The sequence below is a fragment of the Psammomys obesus genome, unplaced genomic scaffold (genome assembly GCF_907164565.1).
Source record: "Psammomys obesus unplaced genomic scaffold, mPsaObe1.curated_primary_1811, whole genome shotgun sequence".
Classification (NCBI taxonomy): domain Eukaryota; kingdom Metazoa; phylum Chordata; class Mammalia; order Rodentia; family Muridae; genus Psammomys; species Psammomys obesus.
In genome coordinates, this window is record NW_026596134.1 from 12917947 (window position 1) to 12940494 (window position 22548).

General features: G+C 44.9%; 1 protein-coding gene across 1 annotated transcript in view; it reads left to right on the forward strand.

Annotated features, from left to right (window-relative positions):
* Positions 1-22290, forward strand: part of Kcnk10 (potassium two pore domain channel subfamily K member 10) — a 144443-nt gene extending 122153 nt beyond the window's left edge. The window contains exons 5-7 of the mRNA XM_055593139.1: positions 14735-14921; positions 18814-18956; positions 21670-22290. Of these exons, the coding sequence (XP_055449114.1) occupies positions 14735-14921; positions 18814-18956; positions 21670-22290 (951 nt within the window). The remainder of the gene's footprint in view (positions 1-14734; positions 14922-18813; positions 18957-21669) is intronic.
* Positions 22291-22548: the final 258 nt, after the last annotated feature.

Genomic DNA, 22548 nt, shown 5'->3' on the forward strand with positions numbered 1-22548 from the left:
ATTAAAACCCCACCTTACTAAATTCACCTTGTTCAGGTCTGGGGAGGTGGCTGGGCTTGCAAAGCACTTTGTGAGCACAAGGACCTGAGTTCAGTGACTATCTGGGCGTGGTGGCCTGCACTTTAACTCAGGCCTTAGAGAAACAGGATCAGGCAGGTCCCTAGGGACTCACGGTCCACCAAGCCTGTCCCACTTGGTGAGCTCTGGGACAGGGAGAGGCCAGACCCCCAATCCCTCCCAAAAAGGTGTCTGAGGGACAACCCCCGAGATCGCCTTCTGGTCTCCACACACATGTGCATGTGCACACGTGTGTACCTGGACACACGTGAGGACTCGTGCACAAACACAAGCTTTACATTATTGAGGTTCTTGCACTAACGCGTTCTCCATCAAATGTATCTACTACCAGAAGAGTGCGAGCTTCTTGGCTCAGGTAACAGTGAACATGCTTTTCTCAGTGGTGTGCTCAGAACTTCTAAGAAACATGCAAGAGTTATTTGTGCCAGAGTGTCCCTACACTTGTGACAACCACAAACACCTCAACAGATTCACAAGCCATCCCAATCTAAACAATGTTAGAGAGAAAACTTCCAGAAAGTCCTTGAGTAACTTCTGGGAATTTGCACATATGTCTGTACTGCAAACAGCCAGGGTAAGATGATTAAGCCCCTTCTCTTGGTGGGGCTCTCATGCTGGTATCATTTAGATAAAAAGTACAATGTGTGTACCCACATGCCTATGTTTCTCTATCAAAAGATATTCAGCTAGAATTCCATAGGATAAAGGCTTGACAGTTTATCTCTTACTGGATGTGTATTTTAGTTTCTTTCATAGGTTATTTTATACCTACATTTTCTCCAGGAACTAAAACAGAGGAAAAATAACTGTCTTAGTTAGGATTTCTTATTGTGATAAAACACCAAGATCAAAAGATGTTTGGGGAGTAAAGGGTTTAATTCACATGCAGATCACAGTCTATCATGGAAGGAGGTCAGGGCAGGAACTCAAGCAGGAACCTGGAAGAAGGACCTGAAGCAGAAGCCACAGAAAAACACTGATTACTGGCTTGCTCCTCATGGTTTGTGTGATGTGAACAAAATTAGCCAGGACAAATATAAAATTAAACCCAGCATTAAGGTTCCTGATGACACACAGATGAAGGTGTGCATTGTATATAATGAGTAGACAGATGGGCAGAGAGAGAGCAAGGCAGACTGAGCAGCCCCACTGACAGGGGACCCCACAGAACAGAGCAGAGGAAGAAATGCTAGCTTTAACAAGAGGATGATGATGGGTCCTTCCTGCAGGAGGTAAGGCTGGAATTGTGCTTGAAGGAACGAACAGGAGTCTGATAAACAAAAGAGCACAACACTATGAAACCACAAGACATGCCAGAGACTGCATGCTTATTGCCAAGCCAGAGCCAGTATAAGACCAGTGGAGACAGAGGGGTGACAAGGATTTGGGAGGGGGGGCTGGGAAAAGATGGTGTGATGTTATGGTGGATGCATGCCATTATCCATGTCTATAGATTGTACAACACCAGGCAGGAGTGAGGCCTGGTGGAAATGACGACCTTTGGGGTAGGTTACTGCAGAATCATCAGTTGCAGCAGATGGTTCCACTCGGATTGGGGTATCAGGAGAGGCTTTGCCTGTGTGGAGGCAGAGAGATAAATGTGCTTTTCCATCAATTTTCCCATATGCCTAGAACTGCTACATTGAAAAAAAAAAGTCTTGGAGAACAAAGAGAACCAGGAACTGACATGGTATTTGGGTATCAGCGAACAGTGCAGCCCTCTAGAGGGCAGAGGGCAGAGGCTCTGCCATTACAGATTGGGGTGGAGAGAGAGACTCTGCAGTGTGCATAAGCCACCGGGGCTCCCCATCAGCTTTGCACAGGAGGGGGTACCGCCATTCTCCAGGAAGAAGAGGTGACCCAGAAGAGCAGGCAGGATGCAATTACTGCCTTGGAAGAAGACCAAGTACCCATGGCTTCTGTCACCACCCTTGGCACATGTCACTAGGATTCTGAAGTCCCAGATAGGGTTTTCTTTCTCAACGTCCTGATGTGGAGAAATGCACTAGTAATTTTTCTTTGCATCTTTATCTGGCCAGGTGCTAGGATTCCACCCGTACCAAGAAACAGGCAACACCCCCCACCCTCACCACCTCACACTCCCTTACACATCCCACTGGCTTCTGGTAATTGCAGGACTTGTATTTGTGTGCCCATTTTTGCCCTTTTCGTGCCTTAGACCACCATCTCCTTTTGGCTGACTCTTCTAGACATTGCTGCTGTCTGGCTTTCACAGACCCCTGTGTCTCAGCAGACAGTGTGACTACCCTGCTGGCCTTAGGGAAGAGGACACTGTTCCTCCCACAACCCTAGGTCTCAAAGACAGTCACAGCCCTGGCGCACAACAACCGAGATCAGCGGCGACTCTTAACTATGTCTTCCTAGGACTCCTAAGTGCATAGGGGTGTTACCTGCAGTGGTTATACCGCAGCTCACTGTAGCTCCAGCTGTTTTTTTGGGAGTCAGAACAGTAGGCCTACCATTGGGGGACCTATCTGGGCTGTATCCTTGGCCCACTTCCAAACGACTGAAGGCACCTTCCCCCTTGACCTTCAGAAATGGCAGTTATAGGTAGACAGCTTGGTTTAAAATGAAACTGTGGATAATTTTAAACAGCAGATAAACAACAAATTCCTCCAGGAATAAGTTTAATTGGAAAGGAAGAGGATGATGGAAATTTGATAACACTGCCTGAGTGGTTGATGGATTTATGGGAGAGGTCTGGGCCTGGGGGTGTTAATCAGGAAATGACTTTTAAAGAAATCTCCTCCTCATGGCTTAATGCGATGTTCCCATGCAAACCAGCCAGTTTGTCTTTGGAGCCATCCCAATAGTACTGTACCCCTGGTAAGTTCTTCGCTGTGATAAGGGAATAACAGATTGGCATATTCCACAGAGAAAAGAACACTTTGAGAGGAGGTATTAGATACATATTGAATCCTAGGACAGCTGAAGAACCAAACTTGGAAGGTATCCAACCGTGAAGAGTGGATCAAGTGATGTCAAAGCAGTAGCCACAGCTGTGTCTGTCCAGCAAGACAGTGTAACAGCAGCTGCTGCTGGTGGTGGTAATGGTTGTTGTAGTGTGTGTGGGGGGCTTGAAGTCTGCACAGAAGACACCAAATTCTCAGCACAAAGGGGATCACCCCAAAGAGCCAAGTGGGGGTGGGGTGGGGATGCCTTTGGATCGGACAGCAGATGTTTCTGCAGGAGTAATTTTTAAGTAGAAAAAGGGAAATCTGTACTAGGGTGAGTTGGTAAGTCCTAACTGGACAGGTTAGCCAGTGTAGCCAGATAATAAACTTTGATTGTTGGGCCTTGGTGCTTTAGAGAGGCATAGGGAAGTGGCCAAAGAAAAGATTAGACCTTGTGGGCTAGCTTTAGGAATGTAATCTAACGGTTTAGCAAGGAAGAGGGAAGTGGGGAAGGCAATACCTGTGCCATGCTTGGGCCTCTTAAGAGAGCCCTTCAATGGTGGTGGTGGTGGTGGTTGCTGCTTACAAGCATCCTGGCGACTCCCACAAAATGGGACATAACAGTGCTATTTTGGCCTCTAGCCACAGAAACTAAGTCATGTGGTTCCTGCTCTTCCTTATATAACAGCAAATGGTGCATGCTGCCGCCCAACCCTCCTCGCTATGAAAGCTTCTGCATGCTCTGAGTTGTTCACTGGGAGAGTCCAGTTACAGCTCCAAGTCCTCTTAGTTTCTACACTGGGTGGAGATCTCTTTCACCAGACTAAAGCAGGGAATTCAAACAGAGGGTCAACAACAAAAACAAGACCCAGTTGACTTAGCTTCATCACAGTATCATACTCATATGGCTTAGAAGTTTAGAGCAGCTCCAGTGGTGGCTACTAAGCCAGCTGAAGGCTGAGCTTTACGAGGGCCAGGCAAATGCTGCTTTCTAACTGTCCTAACATGAGATGAGCATCACGAGGCCTGGCGGTTTTCTTTTGGTTTTAGGGTGTATGTTTCTAATTCTCTGTGATGAAACGGTTAAATAAGAGTAACGTTATCTTCCCAAGCAACCTCATGTGCTCATGCTAAGAATCATTGTCTAGAAAGTAAAAGACTAAAGCAGAAAGGGGAAGGGAAGGGAAGGGAAGAGTAGGGGAGAGTAGGGAAAGGAAAGTGAGGGGAAGGGAAAGGGAAGGAAGAGGAGAGAAAGTAAAGGGAGGGGAAGGGAAGTAAAAGAGAGGGGAAGAGAGGAAAGAGGAGGGAAAGCAAAGGAGAGGCAAGGGAGGAGGGAAAGGGAAGAGAAGGAAAAGGGAAAAGGAAGGGAAAGGGAAGGAAAGGGAAAGGAAGGAAGAACCCGGTGGGGGAAGCATCATCTGCTGATAACACTAAGGCATTTTTAAAAATTTGTTTTACTGTTAATCTGGGTGATCCTGGAAGATTCCTACAAATCTTCTAGCAGACAAATTTCCCACTTACCTTGATCCTTGGGCATGTAGTAGATGGCAATTTCAGGCAGCCCACCGGAAGCTCAGAAGTACCCTCCTTCCACACGTCAGCATGGCTGCGAGTTGCTTGTGGACGTTATGACAGCTTTCTGACCTCTCACACTTCCTGATCACTCTTGGTGGTTTCGGCAACCAGTCATGTGCTAAGAGATGTGTGAGAAGATGTTTGAGTTTATCCTGTAAGCGACGTCTGCCTCGTGACCACAGTCCTGCTCTGCACCCAATTTCAGCTCCTAGGCTAGATTCTTATCCACTCCCAGATAGCTCTGCCAGGGCCCAGGGCTCTCTCAATTCCCACCTTATCGGGAGCCCTGTTGAAATCCCACTCACAGCTGATTTAATGACAATTCTTTCTTCCTGATGAAAACCCACAATTTCAAGAGGGAAAGTCACTTCCCCTTAGGAAGAAGGAACCTCACAGCACAGGAGATGCCAACTTCGTTCTTCCTTCATAGTGGAGTAATCCAAGCTCTCTTTTTAAATTTTATGTGGAGCGGTGTTTTGCCTGCATGTATGTCTGTGTGCCATGTGTGTGCCTGGTGCCCAGGAAGGCTTAGGTTCCCTGAAACTGGAGTTGCAGAGATAGTAGTGACCTGCCATATGGATGCTGCAAATTGAACCTGAGTTCCCTGGAAGAGCAGCCAGTGCACTTTATCCACTGTGCCGTCTCTCAAGCCTAAACTCTTAAATAAAACTTTGTACGGTTAAACCAAGAAAGCACCAGAGTTAACCAATCTGCTGTAGTTTGCAATGTAACCCTGAGTCAGGGGCTGGATATAACTGTGTTTCAAAAACAAAAACAAAAAAGTCCTGTGGTCCCAGAGAGTAGTGGTATAAAATAGTTGGGGTGATTTGGGTCTTTAAAAGAACCCAATATTTCCCATAGTGAGGGGAACAAGGACTATTTCTAACAGGAACTCAATGACTGGCTCTTTGGCCTCCCCACCGCCCAAGGGAGGAGCAGTCCTGTTAGGCCACAGAGGAGAGCTTTGCAGCCAGTCCTGAAGATACCTGATAAAACAGGATCAGATGAATGGGGAGGAGGTCCCCCCTATCAGTGGACTTGGCAAGGGGCACGGTGGAGAGGAGGGAGGGAGGGAGGGACTGGGAGGGAATGAGGGATCGGGACACGGCTGGGATACAGAGTTAATAAAATGTAACTGATAAGAAAAAAATAAAATTAAAAAAAAAAGAACCCAATAAATCATGGCCCCTCTTTGTCACTCCAAATATGAAATAATAAGCGTAGACAAAATATTCATATACTTTAAATATATGCATACATAAAACTTTTAAAACATTTAAGTTTAATGTATTCTCTCAATATTGTTGAATATGGTTTATCTGTGAACAGATGGACTTCCTAACGTAAACCCTGAGTTGGGATATCTTCTTGGGGCAATCATGTTCCCGAACTGAAAATAAGAGTGTGAGTTACAGTTTCCAGGCCAGAGTGAGAGGATGGTAGCCACATGCGCTGTGGTGGCCTGGAGCACCTTGTATCACTGTGGGAAATGAGTATATATTCTTCTAGCTACAAGCACAGTGCTGAGCAAAAATGACCCTTGGTCTTGAACTTCATCGTCTGTGTCATTGTTGCTGCAGTGTTAGTGTGCTGTCCAGGGAGGGGCATCATGCTGCAGAAACATGTATAGAATAAATTTAGAATGTGGAGAGGTTAATATTGGATAGGTAAAGGTCTGTTCAGATTGGTGGGTAATTCTGTAGATATGGTTCCTCAATAGGTTTCCCCTGTTCTCACACACCTCAACTAGAGAAGATGACCTTTCTTCCTCTGAAGTGGGGTCTGGGCAAGTTCCCTGTATTGGCGCTGCTTACAGAGTCTGGCCTCTGGGTCAAAGCATCTACATATTTGACTAACACAGATGCAAAGAACAACCATTGCAATTGACACACACCAGAGGATATGAAAAGCACACTCCATTCACTCCCTCTTTCTCTCTTTTCTCAAGTGTGGCCTTAGGCACTGAAATTTTACCCTCAATGACTACTAAGGCAAGATACCATGGATAGTTATAGCACCCTTAAAGGTTTCAGCCGCACTCAAATTCTCCCACCCTGGGACCAGTAGACTCTGTGTGTCTGAAGAAAGAACTAGTTAGCTTTCTAATCTTCCTCCCTTTACCTTGTCTTTTCCCTCCCTTTTCCCTTCCCCTCCCCATTCCTGCTTGTCTTCCTCCCACCTCTCCCTCCTTTTAAGTCTTTCTTTCCCCCTTATTCCTTTTATCCTTTCCTCCTTCCCTCCCTCCCTTCCTCTATTTTGTCCTCTTTACCTTTCTCTCTCTCTCTCCCCCTTCCATTCTCTTTTCTTTTAGCTCTCTCCCTCTCTCATCATGCTTTGCTCCTCTCCCATCCCCTCCTTTCTCCTTCCTTCTTCCTCTCCCCTTCATTTCTGCCATGTCTTTCACAACTAGAACAGCCCACAGTATATAAAAGTACTCATAAGGTTTTTAAAAGATTGAATTTCCAATACAGACCATCTGTTCCAATAAGCATTTATTTCCAAAGGTTAGCAGCCACTAACTTTTGAAACTCTACTTAAATAAAGTTTATCTGGAGGCCCAGCTGCACTGTCCCTGCCCGAGTGTGCCCTATCATCACTCCCGCTCCTCTTTTCTCAACTAGCCTTTGCCCGTCTCCTTGTCCCCTCTACTGAAACTCCAACCTAGGTCACTGGGACCCCATCAGGTGGCCTGGAGTTTCAGGTGCCACAATCAGCAAGGGGCATCACTGGGTGTGCATGGGAAGGCCCTGGGCATCTTGCTCAGAGGAGAAAGCTGCCTGAGAGTTTTTAGCTTCATCCATCAAAAGTGGTGTGGTGATCTGCTGCTATCAGGGCACATCCAAGGTCAATGAAGGAAAAAAAAGGTAGAAGCACAAACGCAGTGGGTGGGACTTCGAAGAAAGTCCCTACTGTGCTGCTGCTCTGGACCGATCAATTCTACAAGAAAGGACCACACTTTCCCCTTGAGAAAAAAAGACCACGATCAGACTCCTTTCTTGTATATGAAGGAAGTAAAGAAAAAGGAAGCTGATAAGTGGACCTCTGAAGGGTCTGCATTTTATATCAGAGCACAAAGAAGCAATGTTTTAGAAGGCCAAGCCTCCAGTTGGTAGTCCTTCAAGTCAAGTATGGTGGTTGCAACTCAAGTGAAATGGTCAGGATGAAGAAAGGACTCTTCTGCATTATGCTTGATAGACACCTAGAACAGGCATCTTCCACAGTAATGAAGTGCGTGGCATTGATGTGACGCTTATGATAACACTACTCAGGGTAAGGATATGTATCAGCAAGGAGAATATCTATCTATTCTGCTAGAACATGGTGCAGATTCAAATGTCATGGATGCCAGTGGTGACCCTGCTCTCCAAAATGTTTGTAGTGAAAACATTATGGCTGCCAAACTGATAGCATATCATATGACTTGATAGAAAAAGCAAGGATGTTTCATACTACTTTAACTTGTTGTAATGAAGTACAGATGGAAGATAGCCAAATTTTAATTTATAAAGAAGCAAACACACATCTAATAGGTAAATGGAATAAGCTTTCCAATAAGTTCTGTACTGGTGGTCCCGGTCCTATGTCCTTCAAAAGAGGATGATTATAACTCTGATGCCCAATGTGGATCTAATATAGACTGTGTAAAAATAATGAAAAAAAAATGTAGGATTGGCTACAAAAACCTTGACAATTCCATGTTAGAATTACAAAAACAAAAAAACAAAACATCCCACAAAAACCAAGCAGGAAAAATCCAATGCTGAAAAACTTACCTGAAGAGGATAAGGAAAGTTTTCTAAAAGAACACATGTAGCTATTTCCTCTGAATTGAAACATTCGCTGCTGGAAGGAGGAAGGAAGTTCCTAAGACTTCCCAAGTAATTCAAATCTATCAGGATGCTGAGGAACCTAGAAGGCACAGGAAGATCCTGAAACTTAGAAGATTCTCAAAGTTTCTCCATGAGGTAATATAGGAACATTTGCAATTGGAAGAGCATCCTGCAAGTTGTTCTGGTGAGGCAGGTTTTGTAACTGGTCAGCATACTGGGATAGGCTTTTTGGTGATGCAGCTGCTTTTGGGTCACCCAAGGTCCTAAAAGCAGTTCCTCACCTATATTTATCACCAGTTTACTAAGCCAGACGTGTAAGGAACCGTTTCTTCGGTCTGTTGTTGGTGCCTTCTCTGGGGGTGAATACATGTTTGTCTCCCTAAGAAATGTCACACAACAAATGTATTGAGAAAACAAGCCCTTTATTGTGTAGTTGGGAGTGAGGAAAAGAAAAAAAAAACGAATTAGGAGAGCTGACTTAGATTTTTAAAAACCCCTGAAATATGACAAAAGGGGGGAGGAGCATCAGTGAAAATGGGAAGAATAGTTCCCATAGAAATTTAAAGAATTTGATATGGATATTCTGATTAACTTGCTTTTAAAAGGTAAGCCGCTTAGTTAGGAAATGACCTAGCTGCTTTCTTAATGGTACTTCTAGCAACCATCCAGAGGGATTAAGATACATAAGCGATCATACGAGCGCATCACAACTGTGTATTGTTTAGCAGAGACCATGCGAAACTCAGGGAAGTAAGTGCACATGGCCAGATTTGGAGTTAACATGTTGGACAAAGCCAGTCCCGTAGTGCCCATCTGTTGAAAATCTAAATAAGAGTTTGGGACCCAACATACCTTTATTTCTAATGAAAACAAAGCCAAACAAGACCTAGTCTCACCAATCTCATATCTATGACATTCAGTAGAAAGCCTGGAAGTCTTTGAGGAGGGCTTATTTTGTTATTTCCATTTGGGTCCCAACATTTGGATACCTTTCTTGTTTCTCTACTGAGTAGATCAGTTGACTGATGCATGGTAACGTCACAGTAATGCATGTTAACGCTGGGAGACAACAGACCCTCTACAGTTTATTGAAAAGCCCACGGGGGGTATATGTTCCATGACTTTTGATTCAGTAAATGTATTAAAATGGTATTCCTGGTATAGAATAAGTTAAGAATATTATTACTTGTGAATGTAAAATTTTCTTTATCACAGGTGAGTTTTCATTAGTCACCAGGGATAAAAACAGTGTCATTTCATGTCCAAAAAAAAAAAAAAAAGAAGCTTTGCCTGGCAAAACCTCAGTGTATTAAATTGATCAGCCAATGACATATATCAGGCTGGTTGTAACTCATCATATATCTATATCTGTATATTGGATATCTGTATCTCTATAAATACATATAAAGATATATTGATAAACAAAGAGTCCATTTGTATATATGTGGTCTCCATGAAGATTTCTCTACATGCTCTCACTAACAAGTGTCTGGAGTGTCTCTGCCATGGAGATTATGGTGTTCAAAAGCCTTAACTTTCTAGAGTTGTTGATGCTTTGTGGCTATTTGTTACAATGTTGAAACTATTAGTTGTAAGAAGACCTTTTAGAAGAGTTCTTGGCGAAAAAAAATAGAAAATAAAATTTAACCCAATTTAGCAGGATAGTGCCCATTATCTTTCCACTGGGATAAATTATTCTCAGTTCAATTGTAGTACCATAGCGACATGTTTACATCTCAATAGAACTCAACTACACCACTGAAGATCTAGCCCCATGTTCCTAGTTATCTTTATTGTAATATGTTTTAATAAAATCTCCAATGTCCTGGATGAAAACACACACTAAAAACATTCCTAAGGCAAACAAAATAATCTGGATAGTGCATGTCAGAATCCTAAGAAATCACATAGAAATTGGAGAAAAACTCATTATTAGGAAGGAGTGAAAAAATTGAACAAAAAAAAAAATAACCAAGGAATGAACAAAAATATCTGCAAGCTTTCTAAAATAATATTGTTTGCATAAACAAAAGCAAGCAGGGGATTGTGTTCACAGTAACTGGACATGTGGCCTGTTCTCATGTCTGAAATAGGTAAACAGAGCTGCATGCACACACCCTCTCTGAGCCAGTTCCTTCCTCCTGCGTATGAGGCTTACATCTCCCTTAGCAGAACTGCCCAGACAGGGAGATGTGTCCCTCAGTGGAGGGATGGATCCAGAAATTGTGTTACATTTACACAATGGAATACTGCTCCGCAATTAAGAACAAGGAAATCATGCAATTTAAAGGCAAATGATGGGAACTAGAAAAGATCATCCTGAGTGAGGTATCCCAGAAGCAGAAAGACACACATGGTATATGCTCACTTATAAGTGGATATTAGACATATAATATTGGATAAACATAGTAAAATCTATAATCCTAAACAACAAGGAGGACCCTAGGGAAGATGGTTAGTCCTCATTCAGAAGGACAAACAGGATAGACATCGGAAGTGGGAGAAGACAGGGAAGAGGACAGGAACCATACCACTGAGGGCCTCTGAAAGACTCTACCCAGGAGGCAGCTGCTGAGACTCATAGCTAAATTTGGGCAGAGTGCAGGGAATCTTATGAAAGAAGGGGGAGATAGAAAGACCTGAAGAGGGCAGGAGCTCCACAAGGAGAACAACAGAACCAAAAAAATCTGATCCCAGTGGGTCCTGCAGAGATGGATACTCCAACCAAGGACAATGCATGGAGACGGCCTAGACCCTTTGCTCAGATGTAGCAGCTTAGTGTCCAAGTGAGTAAGGGGATCAGGGATTGTCTCTGACATGGACTCAGTGGCTGGCTCTTTGATCACCTCCTCCCGATGGGGGAGCAGCCTTGCCAGGCCACAGAGAAAGACAATGCAGCCACTCCTGATGAGACCTGATAGGCTAGGATCAGATAGAAAAGGAGGAAGATCTCGCTATCAGTGGACTAAGGGAGGGGCATAGGGGCAGAAGAGGGAGGGAGGGTGGGACTGGGAGGAGACAATGGAGGGGGCTAGAGCTGGGCTACAAAGTGAATAAACTGTAATAAATAATAAATAAAAATTAAAAAAAAGAGTTCCTGCAATCAACCTCAGCTGGACACAAGAGCTGGTTTTTTTTCTGACAGTGTTTCCTAGTGTTTTTTAACAGTATCTGTTTTAAAGGAGCTGAAAATAAGACTGGGTCAGAAACACACAATAGCCTTGTCGCTTCTGCCCAAACATCACATCCACCTAGACAGCCGTTGGTGATGTGATTTTGCCTAGATCAGCACCAGGGAAAGACAGTTCCATTCTGTAAATGTCATGAGACAGGGTGTTTGAGGCTTGAGACAGGATGAGACTTGGGCCTTTCAGTTCCCTATGATGCTCATTCCTCACATCCCAGATGCTATTAGAAACTCTTAGCAGTTTCAGAAAGTTGATGAGAAACAGGAGGAAATGAATGGAAAGGCAAAAACAAAACAAAACAAAACAAAACAAAAAACAAAAACCCGACCCAACCCAACCCAACCAACCAAAACCCCTGCCATTATACAGTAAGAGGGCCTGTGAGTCTCAGTTAGGGTTGGTCCGGAAGAATCAAAGGAAGAGGAGGATTTTTCCCAAATTAAAAATGTGGTGATTGTATTGGGTCCAGAAAGGACAAAGAGCGGGTGACCTCCTGAAGTCTAGTGGAAATCCTCTTAAGCTAGGATAGGATACTTTTCATCAGCAAAGAGTTAAGTCTGGCTCTGCTTATGGTAAAAAGACATAAGCCTTTACACCAAAGGAGCCAGTAAGTAACCACCGAGCACTCGGTAGACCCTGCCAACAACTTTATACATTTTTCATCTTCTAACCACTCCCACGAGGTGGGCTTTCTTTCTTCCGTATCATTTAAGTTGAGAAGTTTGAGGTCATTTAGCTGTTTAACACTAGGGACAGAATGTGTCTCAGAGAGTTTGTCCCTAGACCATGTCCCTAAAAGCCCTTCTATAGTAGTAGTGTGTGCTTGCAGAGTTAATGCCTGATGCTCAACACCTGACATGGGCTGAGGCTCCTTATGTGGTAAAGCTGATATTCAGGGAAGGCGATCGTCTGTTTGTTGTTGGACAGCAAAAGCACAAATGTGCAGAATAGCAGCTATTGTTTTAACTTGGGGCTTACTTATACTTCTTATTTTTATAATCAACCATGGATACATGCCTTGTTTCATAGACCTATTTGCTAGCGAACACTCTGATAGATGATGTCTTCAGGGCAGAAGCCCTGGCGCCTGCCCTCTCCTTCATCGGGCAAACCCACCCCTGCCCATCGCAGGTCTCCGCTTCCCACAGACTCGCAACCCTTACTTGCCATCCACACCCTCACTTAGATGAGGGCTGAGTTCACATCCGAATTTAGAACTCAGCAGGCACCACACAGTCATTTAATTCACTTTCATATCATCATGCGTTTGAGGAGGGTGATTTGTAGAAAGGGGGGATGGTAGTAGGAAAGTGCCCTTGCTAGCAACCAGACGAACAATCTGCCATAGAATCTCCTCTTGTGCCCGTCTACAAACTAAGCCAGACTAGCCAAGTTCCTGGATTGTCATAGCGGCCGAGTTGTCCCTCCTCAATGCTTCCCCATCCAACACAGGAATTAATAAAATGGGCAGAGTATCCCCTGTGGTTCTCAGGTAACCATCCTCTACTGTGACACTTCTAGGAAAAATATTGATACTTAAATGCTGTAGCAATAATATTGATAGATTTTTTTTTCAGAAGGCCTTCCTGAGGATAGGAGACAGGCATACAGATTAAATTGTTTATCCCAGTCTCACCTATGTGCATACTGCCCTCTGAATAGTCAGAGGGCATGAACTTTGCTTTGAATCTCTTCAGCTTTTCCCAGTTTACACAGACTACTTTTCATCTCCAGTCTTCCCGTAACAAATAACAAGATGGCCTGTTCTTCAGAATGATTGCATGCAGTGTCTCGTGTTAAACAGAGAGGGTCAGATTTATTCGGCAATGTTCTTTGAGCAGATCAGTTGTTGAATAAGCTGCAGAGCTGTTTCCATCATTAAGCGCAAGGCTGAGAGTTAATTACATCAGAATTCTGATCTTGGCTCTGACCCTCATTACCAGCATCATTTTGTGGAAGTCCCTTAGCCCCTCTTGGTGCCTGTTTTATATCAGTAAAATGAGAACTACAAATGCAATTGGCCCCTCTGTGCTCTGAGATTCTTTGCCTTCAGAAATACCAGGATCAACAAACAGGAAGTGGATTTCCCACATTGTCCTCAGGAGCTGTCTACTTTTGTCAAAACCAACCTAGGCAATGTAAGATCTGGTGTTAAGTACCCATTTCATATATTTATGCCATTAAATGGTACTGAAGTCCCACAATGCCAGAGTCACCTTCTCTAGCACCAGTTCTCGGAGTCTGGAGAAGATTTAGATCAACCCCTGAGAGGCAATAACAGGTTGGAGTACGGTCCCCAGAGGACACAACCAAGGACGCAGTACATCCACCTCGAACAATGCTGGTGGGGTTCACTTGGGTGGGTGTAACTTCCTGTCTTCATGCATTTACTTTCCTACCTAACTGCTATGTCCTGTGAAGTAGGTGTTGAGAGAATCTCCTATTGACCTCTTAGAAAGAAACCTTGTCATTCTGACTCGTCTGCTATACGGTGAGGCAGTCAAGGCATGCGATGACCACAGCACTAACTCAGCTCAGCATGTATTTGGGGAAATGTGCATTCTTCCACACATGTGGGTAAAGAGACATGCTAAAGCTTGGCTGGAGCCTGCCACAAATGAGGGATGGTAGATTGTGTGTGTGTGTGTGTGTGTGTGTGTGTGTGTTATGATTCCATTTTTTTTTTAAAAAAATCCCTTTTGTTGGGAATGTGGGCAATGACCCCATTACCTCTCACAAACCAATTCTATTTCTCCCTCCCCTAACCTACCATTTTTTACACGGCCAATGTGTGAATAGCCCCAGATGTCAAATTCCTTAATAGATCAGTAGCACTGAAAAAATGTCAGCTACTTCTTCTTGGAAAATAACCACAATGACACTGGTGACTCAGACCAGAATGGGGCTGTAGTGATGGAACCGCATGGGTCATATTTAAAGTACAAGTTAGGCCATGACTTCAAGTCTGAGGTCTTGCTTGACTGCCTGGAAACTTCTGTGTAGGCATGCCCCAGCAGGGAGACCACAGGTGGATCAGATTTCTACATATCTGCTTGTGACTGGAAAAAAAAGTTCTGGGAACCTGTCTTCCAAATCCAGGATATTGCCTCTGACTTGCCTATCCCTCTTATTCCTTTGCTCTTCCCAGAAAAAGCAAGTGAGTCAGACCAAGATTCGGGTCATCTCAACTATTCTGTTCATCTTGGCTGGCTGCATCGTGTTTGTGACGATCCCTGCTGTCATTTTTAAATACATCGAGGGGTGGACAGCCTTGGAGTCCATTTACTTTGTGGTGGTCACTCTGACCACAGTGGGCTTTGGTGATTTCGTGGCAGGTAAGCAACCTGGGGATCCCCAGGCACTTGGGCCTCGGTGGGGAAAACAATCTGCTGGATGTCCTTTCCAAAATCATGATGCCAGGGGTTGGCAATTTAGCTCAGTTCTAATGTGCTTGGCCAGCAATCCTAAGGCCTTGGGTCCTGAACCTTAAAAAGAGTCAAAGTCATTGCAACTGCTGTTGTAGAGGAGGCAAACAAAACGGCTCTCTGTTTGCTGACATGGTGCTGTCAGTATCACTGCATGCGTTATGTGGGGGTGAAGCGAATTTCTCACGGAACCTTGGACTTCTCAACTGCATTAAGGCTTCTTGAGTCATTTGATAACGACCATCAATTAGCCAAAGGCAAATGTCAGACTCAAGAGCCATTAACATTGCTAACCGGTCGGCAGTGACCGCGGGTCAAGCTGCTAATGCTGAAGTGAGAGTCAGTATCTCTGCTGCCCAGGTGCGAGACTGCACCAGTCCTCAAACACTGGTCCATCTGGATGGAGTCCTCAAGCTTGGGAAAGAAACGGAGCCAGGAGGAGCAGCCTTCAGCCTATTTAGGTCATCCCTTAGCGGTCACCATAGACGGTGCTCCCTAGGGAAAGTCAGGTGAGACTCTGGTCTAAAATAAATACCCGAGGGAGCAAACCGAGAGCCGCTTCACACCAACCTTAAACGCCTCCTTGAGTAGTTTGCAAGGGGTAGTGTCTTGTCAGCGACTGTGCTGGCATCACTGGCCTGAGGGCTGCGGGCAGTTGAGCACTTGTGATGGACCCTCCAGTCCGAAAGTGCTCCCGAGGATGGGGGTGGCCCGGTGAGCTGAGGGAGAAGCTCAGAGCCCGGTTCTGCCTTTTAGTTAATAGAACTAACCGCTGTGGACTGAGCTGTTGGTACACCCTGGCCCTCTGTCTTTCATTACTCCAGAGAAGGTGACCTACACTGTCTTCAGATCTGGGTGGATCTTCCTTACTAGTGGTTACAGAGCTGTGCTTCCTCCATGGACTAGTGTCTCTTAGCAGGCACGATGCTGACTGAAACGGACGAGGTTCTTATATGCACTGTGTGTCTGTGAGCATATGCATGATTGTGTGTGTGTACTCGCGCGTGCAGATGTTGAGTGCCCATTTGGAAGGCAGGGTCTTCCCCTAAACACGAGGCTCATGTTTTCTTGCTTAGACCAGAAGCCAGGAAACCCCTGTGAGTTTTCGCTCTCTGCCCTGGCTTGGAGCTGGCATAACAGGCATGAGCGGGATGTTCAGCTTGTTAGGTGGCTGCTGGGATCCTGACTCTGGTCCTTATGATTGTGCAGCGAGTGTTCTTAACTGGTGAGCTGTTTCTCTAGCCCCTCAACCAGTCTATTCTAACGTCTGGTTTTCAGAGCTCACATGGACGACCTGTCAAGTGTCTCCCTGGAAAATACACTCAGTGGGAGTTTGTCAGTATATTTGTAAATAGAGCTCTCCTGGTACCTCTAAAGAACTGGCCCTGGGACCCCTGTAGATACTAAAATCAACAGATGCTCAGAGTCCCTCACAAAAAAACATGTTACTTTTACATAGAACTTATGTACACCCTCCTGTGCGTGTTAAAACCACCTGCCTGTAGACGACGTGTAACACTTACTGCAATGTCAACGCTTTGCAAGTAGTCACCACACTATTACTTAGGGAGTAACGAGAATAAAAAGTCATGCATATGTCTAGCTGACATAGTATTTTTTTTTTTTAATATTTTGGTCCACCCCTGGTTGAATCTACCTAGACCACTTGTGGATACGGAGGTTCAATACTCTATAGGGAGGGTTGCGGGACCATTCTAACAACGTGGATGACCAAGAGCCGATCGTCACTGTGATCTGAACGGGTTATCAGCTGTACTAGAAATACAACTGGGGATGGGAGCGAGCCACTCAGGAGCGATTGCTGCTTTAGTTTTACATCTGTCCCGCTCTGGGCCAGCCTAAAGATACTGCAGTATTTCACAGCTCTGACTGGGAGCGCACGCAGAGCCCGAAGTTCTGGCTGTGGCTGAGGAAAGGCTAGACAAAGGGAGAGGCTTTGTGTTGTTGGCTAGCGCACCCCAGTGACAAGTCTTGTTAGTGACTTGCTCAAGTAAATATTTACTTAGCCCAAAGGAGAAAAGAATGCTTAAGGGTACGGGCCTAGCTCTCAAAGAAAATAGCACCAACTCTGAAGAATATTGGCTACAGGGGAGAAAATGAAGGCAGCTGTGCCAAAGCAAGGAGGGGCCCGCCACCCGGAAATGGCTGTTTTTAATTTTTTTTTTTTTATCTCTTTATGTGTGTGAATGTTTTCTTTGCCCTTGTGGCACATATGTATGCCCGATGCTCTTGGAAGTCAGAAAAGCCGTCGGATCCCCTGCATTGTGGGTTACAGATGGTTGCCAGCCCCCTGGTCCTCTGCAAGAGTGCTAAGCGCTCTCAATGCGCGAGCCACATCTCCAGCCCCATTCCTTTTGCAGTAGAGTTCATGGGTTGTATTGCAGGGTTGGGTGTGAATTTATTCAGAGCCATAGGTCCGGTGAGTGCCTGTCAAGCCTTCCAAGCTATTTTTGACACCACAGAGCCCAGCCCAGCTTCAGTGGTGCCAGATACCGTGACAACCACGACCCAGTGGGAAAGGCTAGAAATCTTTCATCACCCAGTGTCCTGATTGCTAGCACATCACCCATAGAGTTGTCTCAGAGGGACCCTGCCTGCTCTCTGGGCGAGTGAGTGGTGCCCTCAGCAGTACTAGTATGGAGGCTGGAGTAAACAGGCCAATTATTTGGAATAAATAACCACTTCTATCGATGGGACAGCGAGTCAATATCAGTAGGCAGCTGAGCAATATAGATTTTGACTATAGTCCTTATTTACAAGATGATGGGCTTGAACTAGTTGTCCTCACCGGAACGGTTTAGCTCTAGGATATGGTGATTCTAATTGCCTGGCCTAGTTGACCCCCTGGATGAGCATTATGTAACACCATCCCTCACTTAGTATCAGATCACTATTTTATGGATCAAAGTCTCAGCAATGCCATTATACCTAATTTTACTTCTGCATACCCACTCAGCTCTTGGTAAATGTGAACTTTAGAAGGAAATAACTCCGAGTGTTTGAAACCATTTGGCATAGTTTAGCAATACATGTATTTATATACATACATACGAATATATATGTATACATACATTCTTTCTCTCCTCTCTTTCTTCCTTCTCCTCTTCCAACCCTTCCTCTCCCCTCCCCTTCTTTCCCTTCTTTGTTGCCACTCCACCCTTCTTCCCTCCTTTTTTTCTCCTGGCTTCTCCCTCTTTCTTGTTCTCCCCATCTTCCCCCTCCCACTTCTCCAACTTTGTCTTCTTCTTTCCCTTGCCCACCTTCCCCTCTCCTTTTCAGAGTCAAGTTCTCACTAGGTAGCCCTGGCTCACCTAGAACTCACTGTACAGCTCAGGCTGGCCTTGAACTCACAGTGGATCCTCCTGTCTTTACCTCTTGAGGGATGGGATTATAATCGTGCCCTACCATGCTGAACCCTCACAGTACTGAATCTGTGTTAATAAGGTAAAGTCGGAGAAGTCTCAGAAAAACAAAATGACAGGTGGGCCAGCATCTGAAATCCTTTTTATGTGAAGTAAAAAAAAATTTTGTCAGTAAGAATAGATGACTCAAGGTAGCCAAGTAGCATTTTTTTTTTCTGTTACAGAATTGAGGGTTATTTTTAGTGGCTAGGAATCAAAGAAATTAAGCTACAAGCAAGACTCCCACTTCTGTTGTGTCTTGTTTCCTGCAAACCTAATGACCTAGAACTGGACATGTAAATGACATTTCCCTTCATGGGCTGCAATGTGCTCTTTGAACAACTAATGACCATATTAACGTGTCATTTGGTTGCTTTCAGGGGGAAACGCTGGCATCAATTACCGCGAGTGGTACAAGCCGCTGGTGTGGTTTTGGATCCTTGTTGGTCTTGCCTACTTTGCAGCTGTCCTCAGTATGATCGGAGACTGGCTGCGGGTTTTATCCAAAAAGACAAAAGAAGAGGTAGGACCCTTCCCAATCCCAAGAATGTCCTTGGCATCCCTCATTGAGAAATGCCGGTTTCTGACTCCATGCAAGAACTGCATGGCTTCTTTCCCCATTTATTCAGAAGCTAAGTTGAGTGGATCATAATTACTTATAGATCCTTTAGTAAATAAATGGTTTAAAATGCAAAGAAAAAATAGAAATGACAAGTGAGGGTAGATGGTGGCTTCAGAAAGAATGAAGTCACCTTTGTTGGCAAATGCATGGGGGGCTCCATGGACCTCCCATGAGGTAGGCTGGGGAAGTTGTTTTGTCCTCCAGGTCTCAGGGTCAGCATGGGGATGGCATGTTGGACACTGCTAGATAAAAGTCATTAAACAGTGGCCAATAATGGGAAAATAGGCTCAAGGGGTCCTTTCTGCATATATCCCCATGTTCCCCCATTGTCAGATCCTCAGATTTTTATTCCTCTTGCCAGACACCTGCAGTTTTCATTTCTTCTAGAAGTGTGTTTGAAACTCCACACAAAGGCAAGAGAAGGAAGACAGAAGGGAAGATACATAGGTCATTCAAATTGCAATTCTTCTGCAAATAGAGGAAAATAAGTAGGGAGAAAAGCAGTTAAAGAAATGAAGAAAACTGAAGAAGGACAAGAGAGAGACAGACACTCCATTTAAGGGCATCTGCTCAATTCATTTGGTAAAAAGAGACATAAGAGACAGGTGCTGAAGGAGTTCTCCCATTTCTCCAATTCCCTGGCTTACATATCAACGTTCCTGGCTTGTGAAAACATTGTCAATGCCATTTGCGGGTTTATTTCCCCAGATGACTGACTTGATGAATATTGGCTTTAATAAAAAAGAAGGAACAACAAAAACACAAACTTTGCTAAGTGCTAACCTTTGAGTCATTCATCTCTATAAGGAAGCAGGCTGCAGATGGGTTCTATGTACCCTGTCAAGGAAGCAACTGAGGGATTTGGTGATGAATTTCCAGCAAAACTTCACCTTCTAAGGAAGTGTATTAAGTGGGCTTTGGTGGGAAATGCCCTTTTCCTCCATCTTAACTAGGGAAATATGGTTATCAGGCATTTCGGTCCTTCCTCTGCCATTACCCTTAGCACATGGTTGTAGAATGGCTCCGATAGAGGGTGACTGCCACCCCAGTTTGCCCAGGAATTAGGGAATTTCCTTGGGCACAGAAATTTTTTTTCTTAGTACCCCAAGGGTTGAACCCTGGGGCCTGGCACATGCCAGGCAGGTGCTCTAGCATTGAGTCTTATCCTTAATGCTTAGATTCAGGAACATGAGTCAGATTGGTCCTCTTACTCAGACAGAGGAATTAGAAAGGCAGAAAGAACAAAGGGTTACTTAACATTGTATTTATAGCCAGCGATGAGTTAGGTGTGATCTTTTTATATTTTTATTTTTCCAATTTATTCATCATATATCCAGATTGAAGCCCCCTCCCTCAATTCCTCCCAGGCCCACCCTCCTTCCCTCCCCCTTCCCCCCCCGTATCCCCTTCCCATAGTCTACTGAAAGGGGGCGTTCTCTACCATTGCCATCTGCCCATAGCTTGTTAAGTCTCATCAGGACTGCCTGGATCCTCTTCCTCCCTGGCATGACAAGGCTGCATCACCAGGGGAGAGGGATCGAAGAGCAGTTGACTGAGCTCATGATAGAGGCAGCCCCTGCTCCCATCACTCAACAGATCCACATGGAGACTGAGATGCCAATCAGCCTCTTCCGAGCAGGGGGTCTAGGTCCTCTCCTTGCACGGTCCTTCGTTGGTACATCAGTCTATGCAGGATCCCCCGAGCTCAGATTTTTTAGCTTTGTTGGTCTCCTTGCGGTGATCCTGTCCCCTCTATGTCCTTCTATTCTTCCCACTTCTTCCATCAAGACTTCCTGTGCTCTACCCAAAGTTTGACCCTGAGTCTCAACATCTGCTTCAATCGCCTGTTGAGTGAATTCTTTCAGAGGACCCTCTATAGTAAGCTCCCATCCAGTTTCCTCTCTTCCACCACCTCTGGTGTCTATCCTGTTTGCCATTCTGATTGAAATTTAAGCATCCTCAAGAGGGTCCTCCTTAGTGTTTAGTTTCTTTAGGTCTGATGATCCTGTGTCATATGGCTAATGTCCGCTTCTAAGTGAGTGTATACCATGCCTGTCTTTCTATTTTTGAGTTACCTCACTCAGGATGATCTTTTCTAGTTCTATCCATTTGCCTGTAAATTTAATGGTTTCCTTGTTTTTAATAGCTGAGTAGTATTTCATTGTATAGATGTACCACAATTTCTGTATCCTTGACTGTGGTCTTTAATATGATGCAATGACAGAAGCTCCATGAGACAGTTAAGTGGGAAAAATGGGGCTTTACAGTGAGAGAAGAGAGACAGAGAAATATAGACACACAGAGAGAGACACACACACAGAAACAGAATCCTAACTCTCATCCAGATGTTATCTGCCTCTCTTCAGCCATAATTTCTCAACCTCAGGCACTTCTGTACCCCATTAGCTAGTCACTAGCCAGCCTTATGTGGGTGTCTAATTGGGTTGTAGAAAGCATCAGAGAAGATGTAGTAGTAGTTTGTCTCTTTCCCTGGGAGGCCATTACCCCCTGATCTCTCCCAGGGACAGCCTTCCTCACGGGACACTGTAAGGCTCTGAGAAGCCTGAGAGGAGAAGACTCTCTTAGTTTGTTCTTGCCTTTCTGTCTTGTCTAGGTTGGTGAGATCAAAGCCCACGCAGCTGAGTGGAAGGCTAATGTTACTGCCGAGTTCCGGGAGACAAGAAGGCGGCTCAGCGTTGAGATCCACGACAAGCTGCAGCGGGCAGCCACCATCCGAAGCATGGAGCGTCGGAGGCTGGGCTTGGACCAGAGGGCCCACTCGTTGGACATGCTATCCCCGGAGAAGCGCTCTGTCTTTGCAGCTCTGGACACAGGCCGTTTCAAGGCCTCATCCCAGGAGAGCATCAACAACAGACCCAACAACCTGCGCCTTAAAGGGTCAGAACAGCTCAACAAACATGGGCAAGGCGCTTCTGAAGACAACATCATCAATAAGTTCGGGTCCACCTCCAAACTCACCAAGAGGAAAAACAAAGATCTCAAAAAGACCTTACCGGAGGATGTTCAGAAAATCTACAAAACTTTCCGGAATTACTCTCTGGATGAAGAGAAGAAAGAGGAGGAGACAGAAAAGATGTGTAACTCAGACAACTCCAGCACAGCTATGCTGACAGAATGTATACAGCAGCAAGCTGAGATGGAGAATGGAATGGTACCCACAGACACCAAAGACCAGGGGCTGGAGAATAACTCATTACTTGAAGACAGAAACTAAATGTTAAAAGACACTGGAGCTGGACTAAGTGTTGTTTTGTTTTTGTTGTTGTTTTGTTTTGTTTTGGTTTTGTTTTACTATTCACACTAAGACACGTGCCTTAAACAGACTTCTTGTTAGCTCAAAATTACATAGCATTGAAGAATATATTTCACTGTGCCATACACGACTAAAAGCTTGCTCTGCCAAAATGAATCAAACAAGAGCTTCGTCTCAGATAGTGGTGGCAGGACACGTGGGAACCTTCGCACAGGTAGT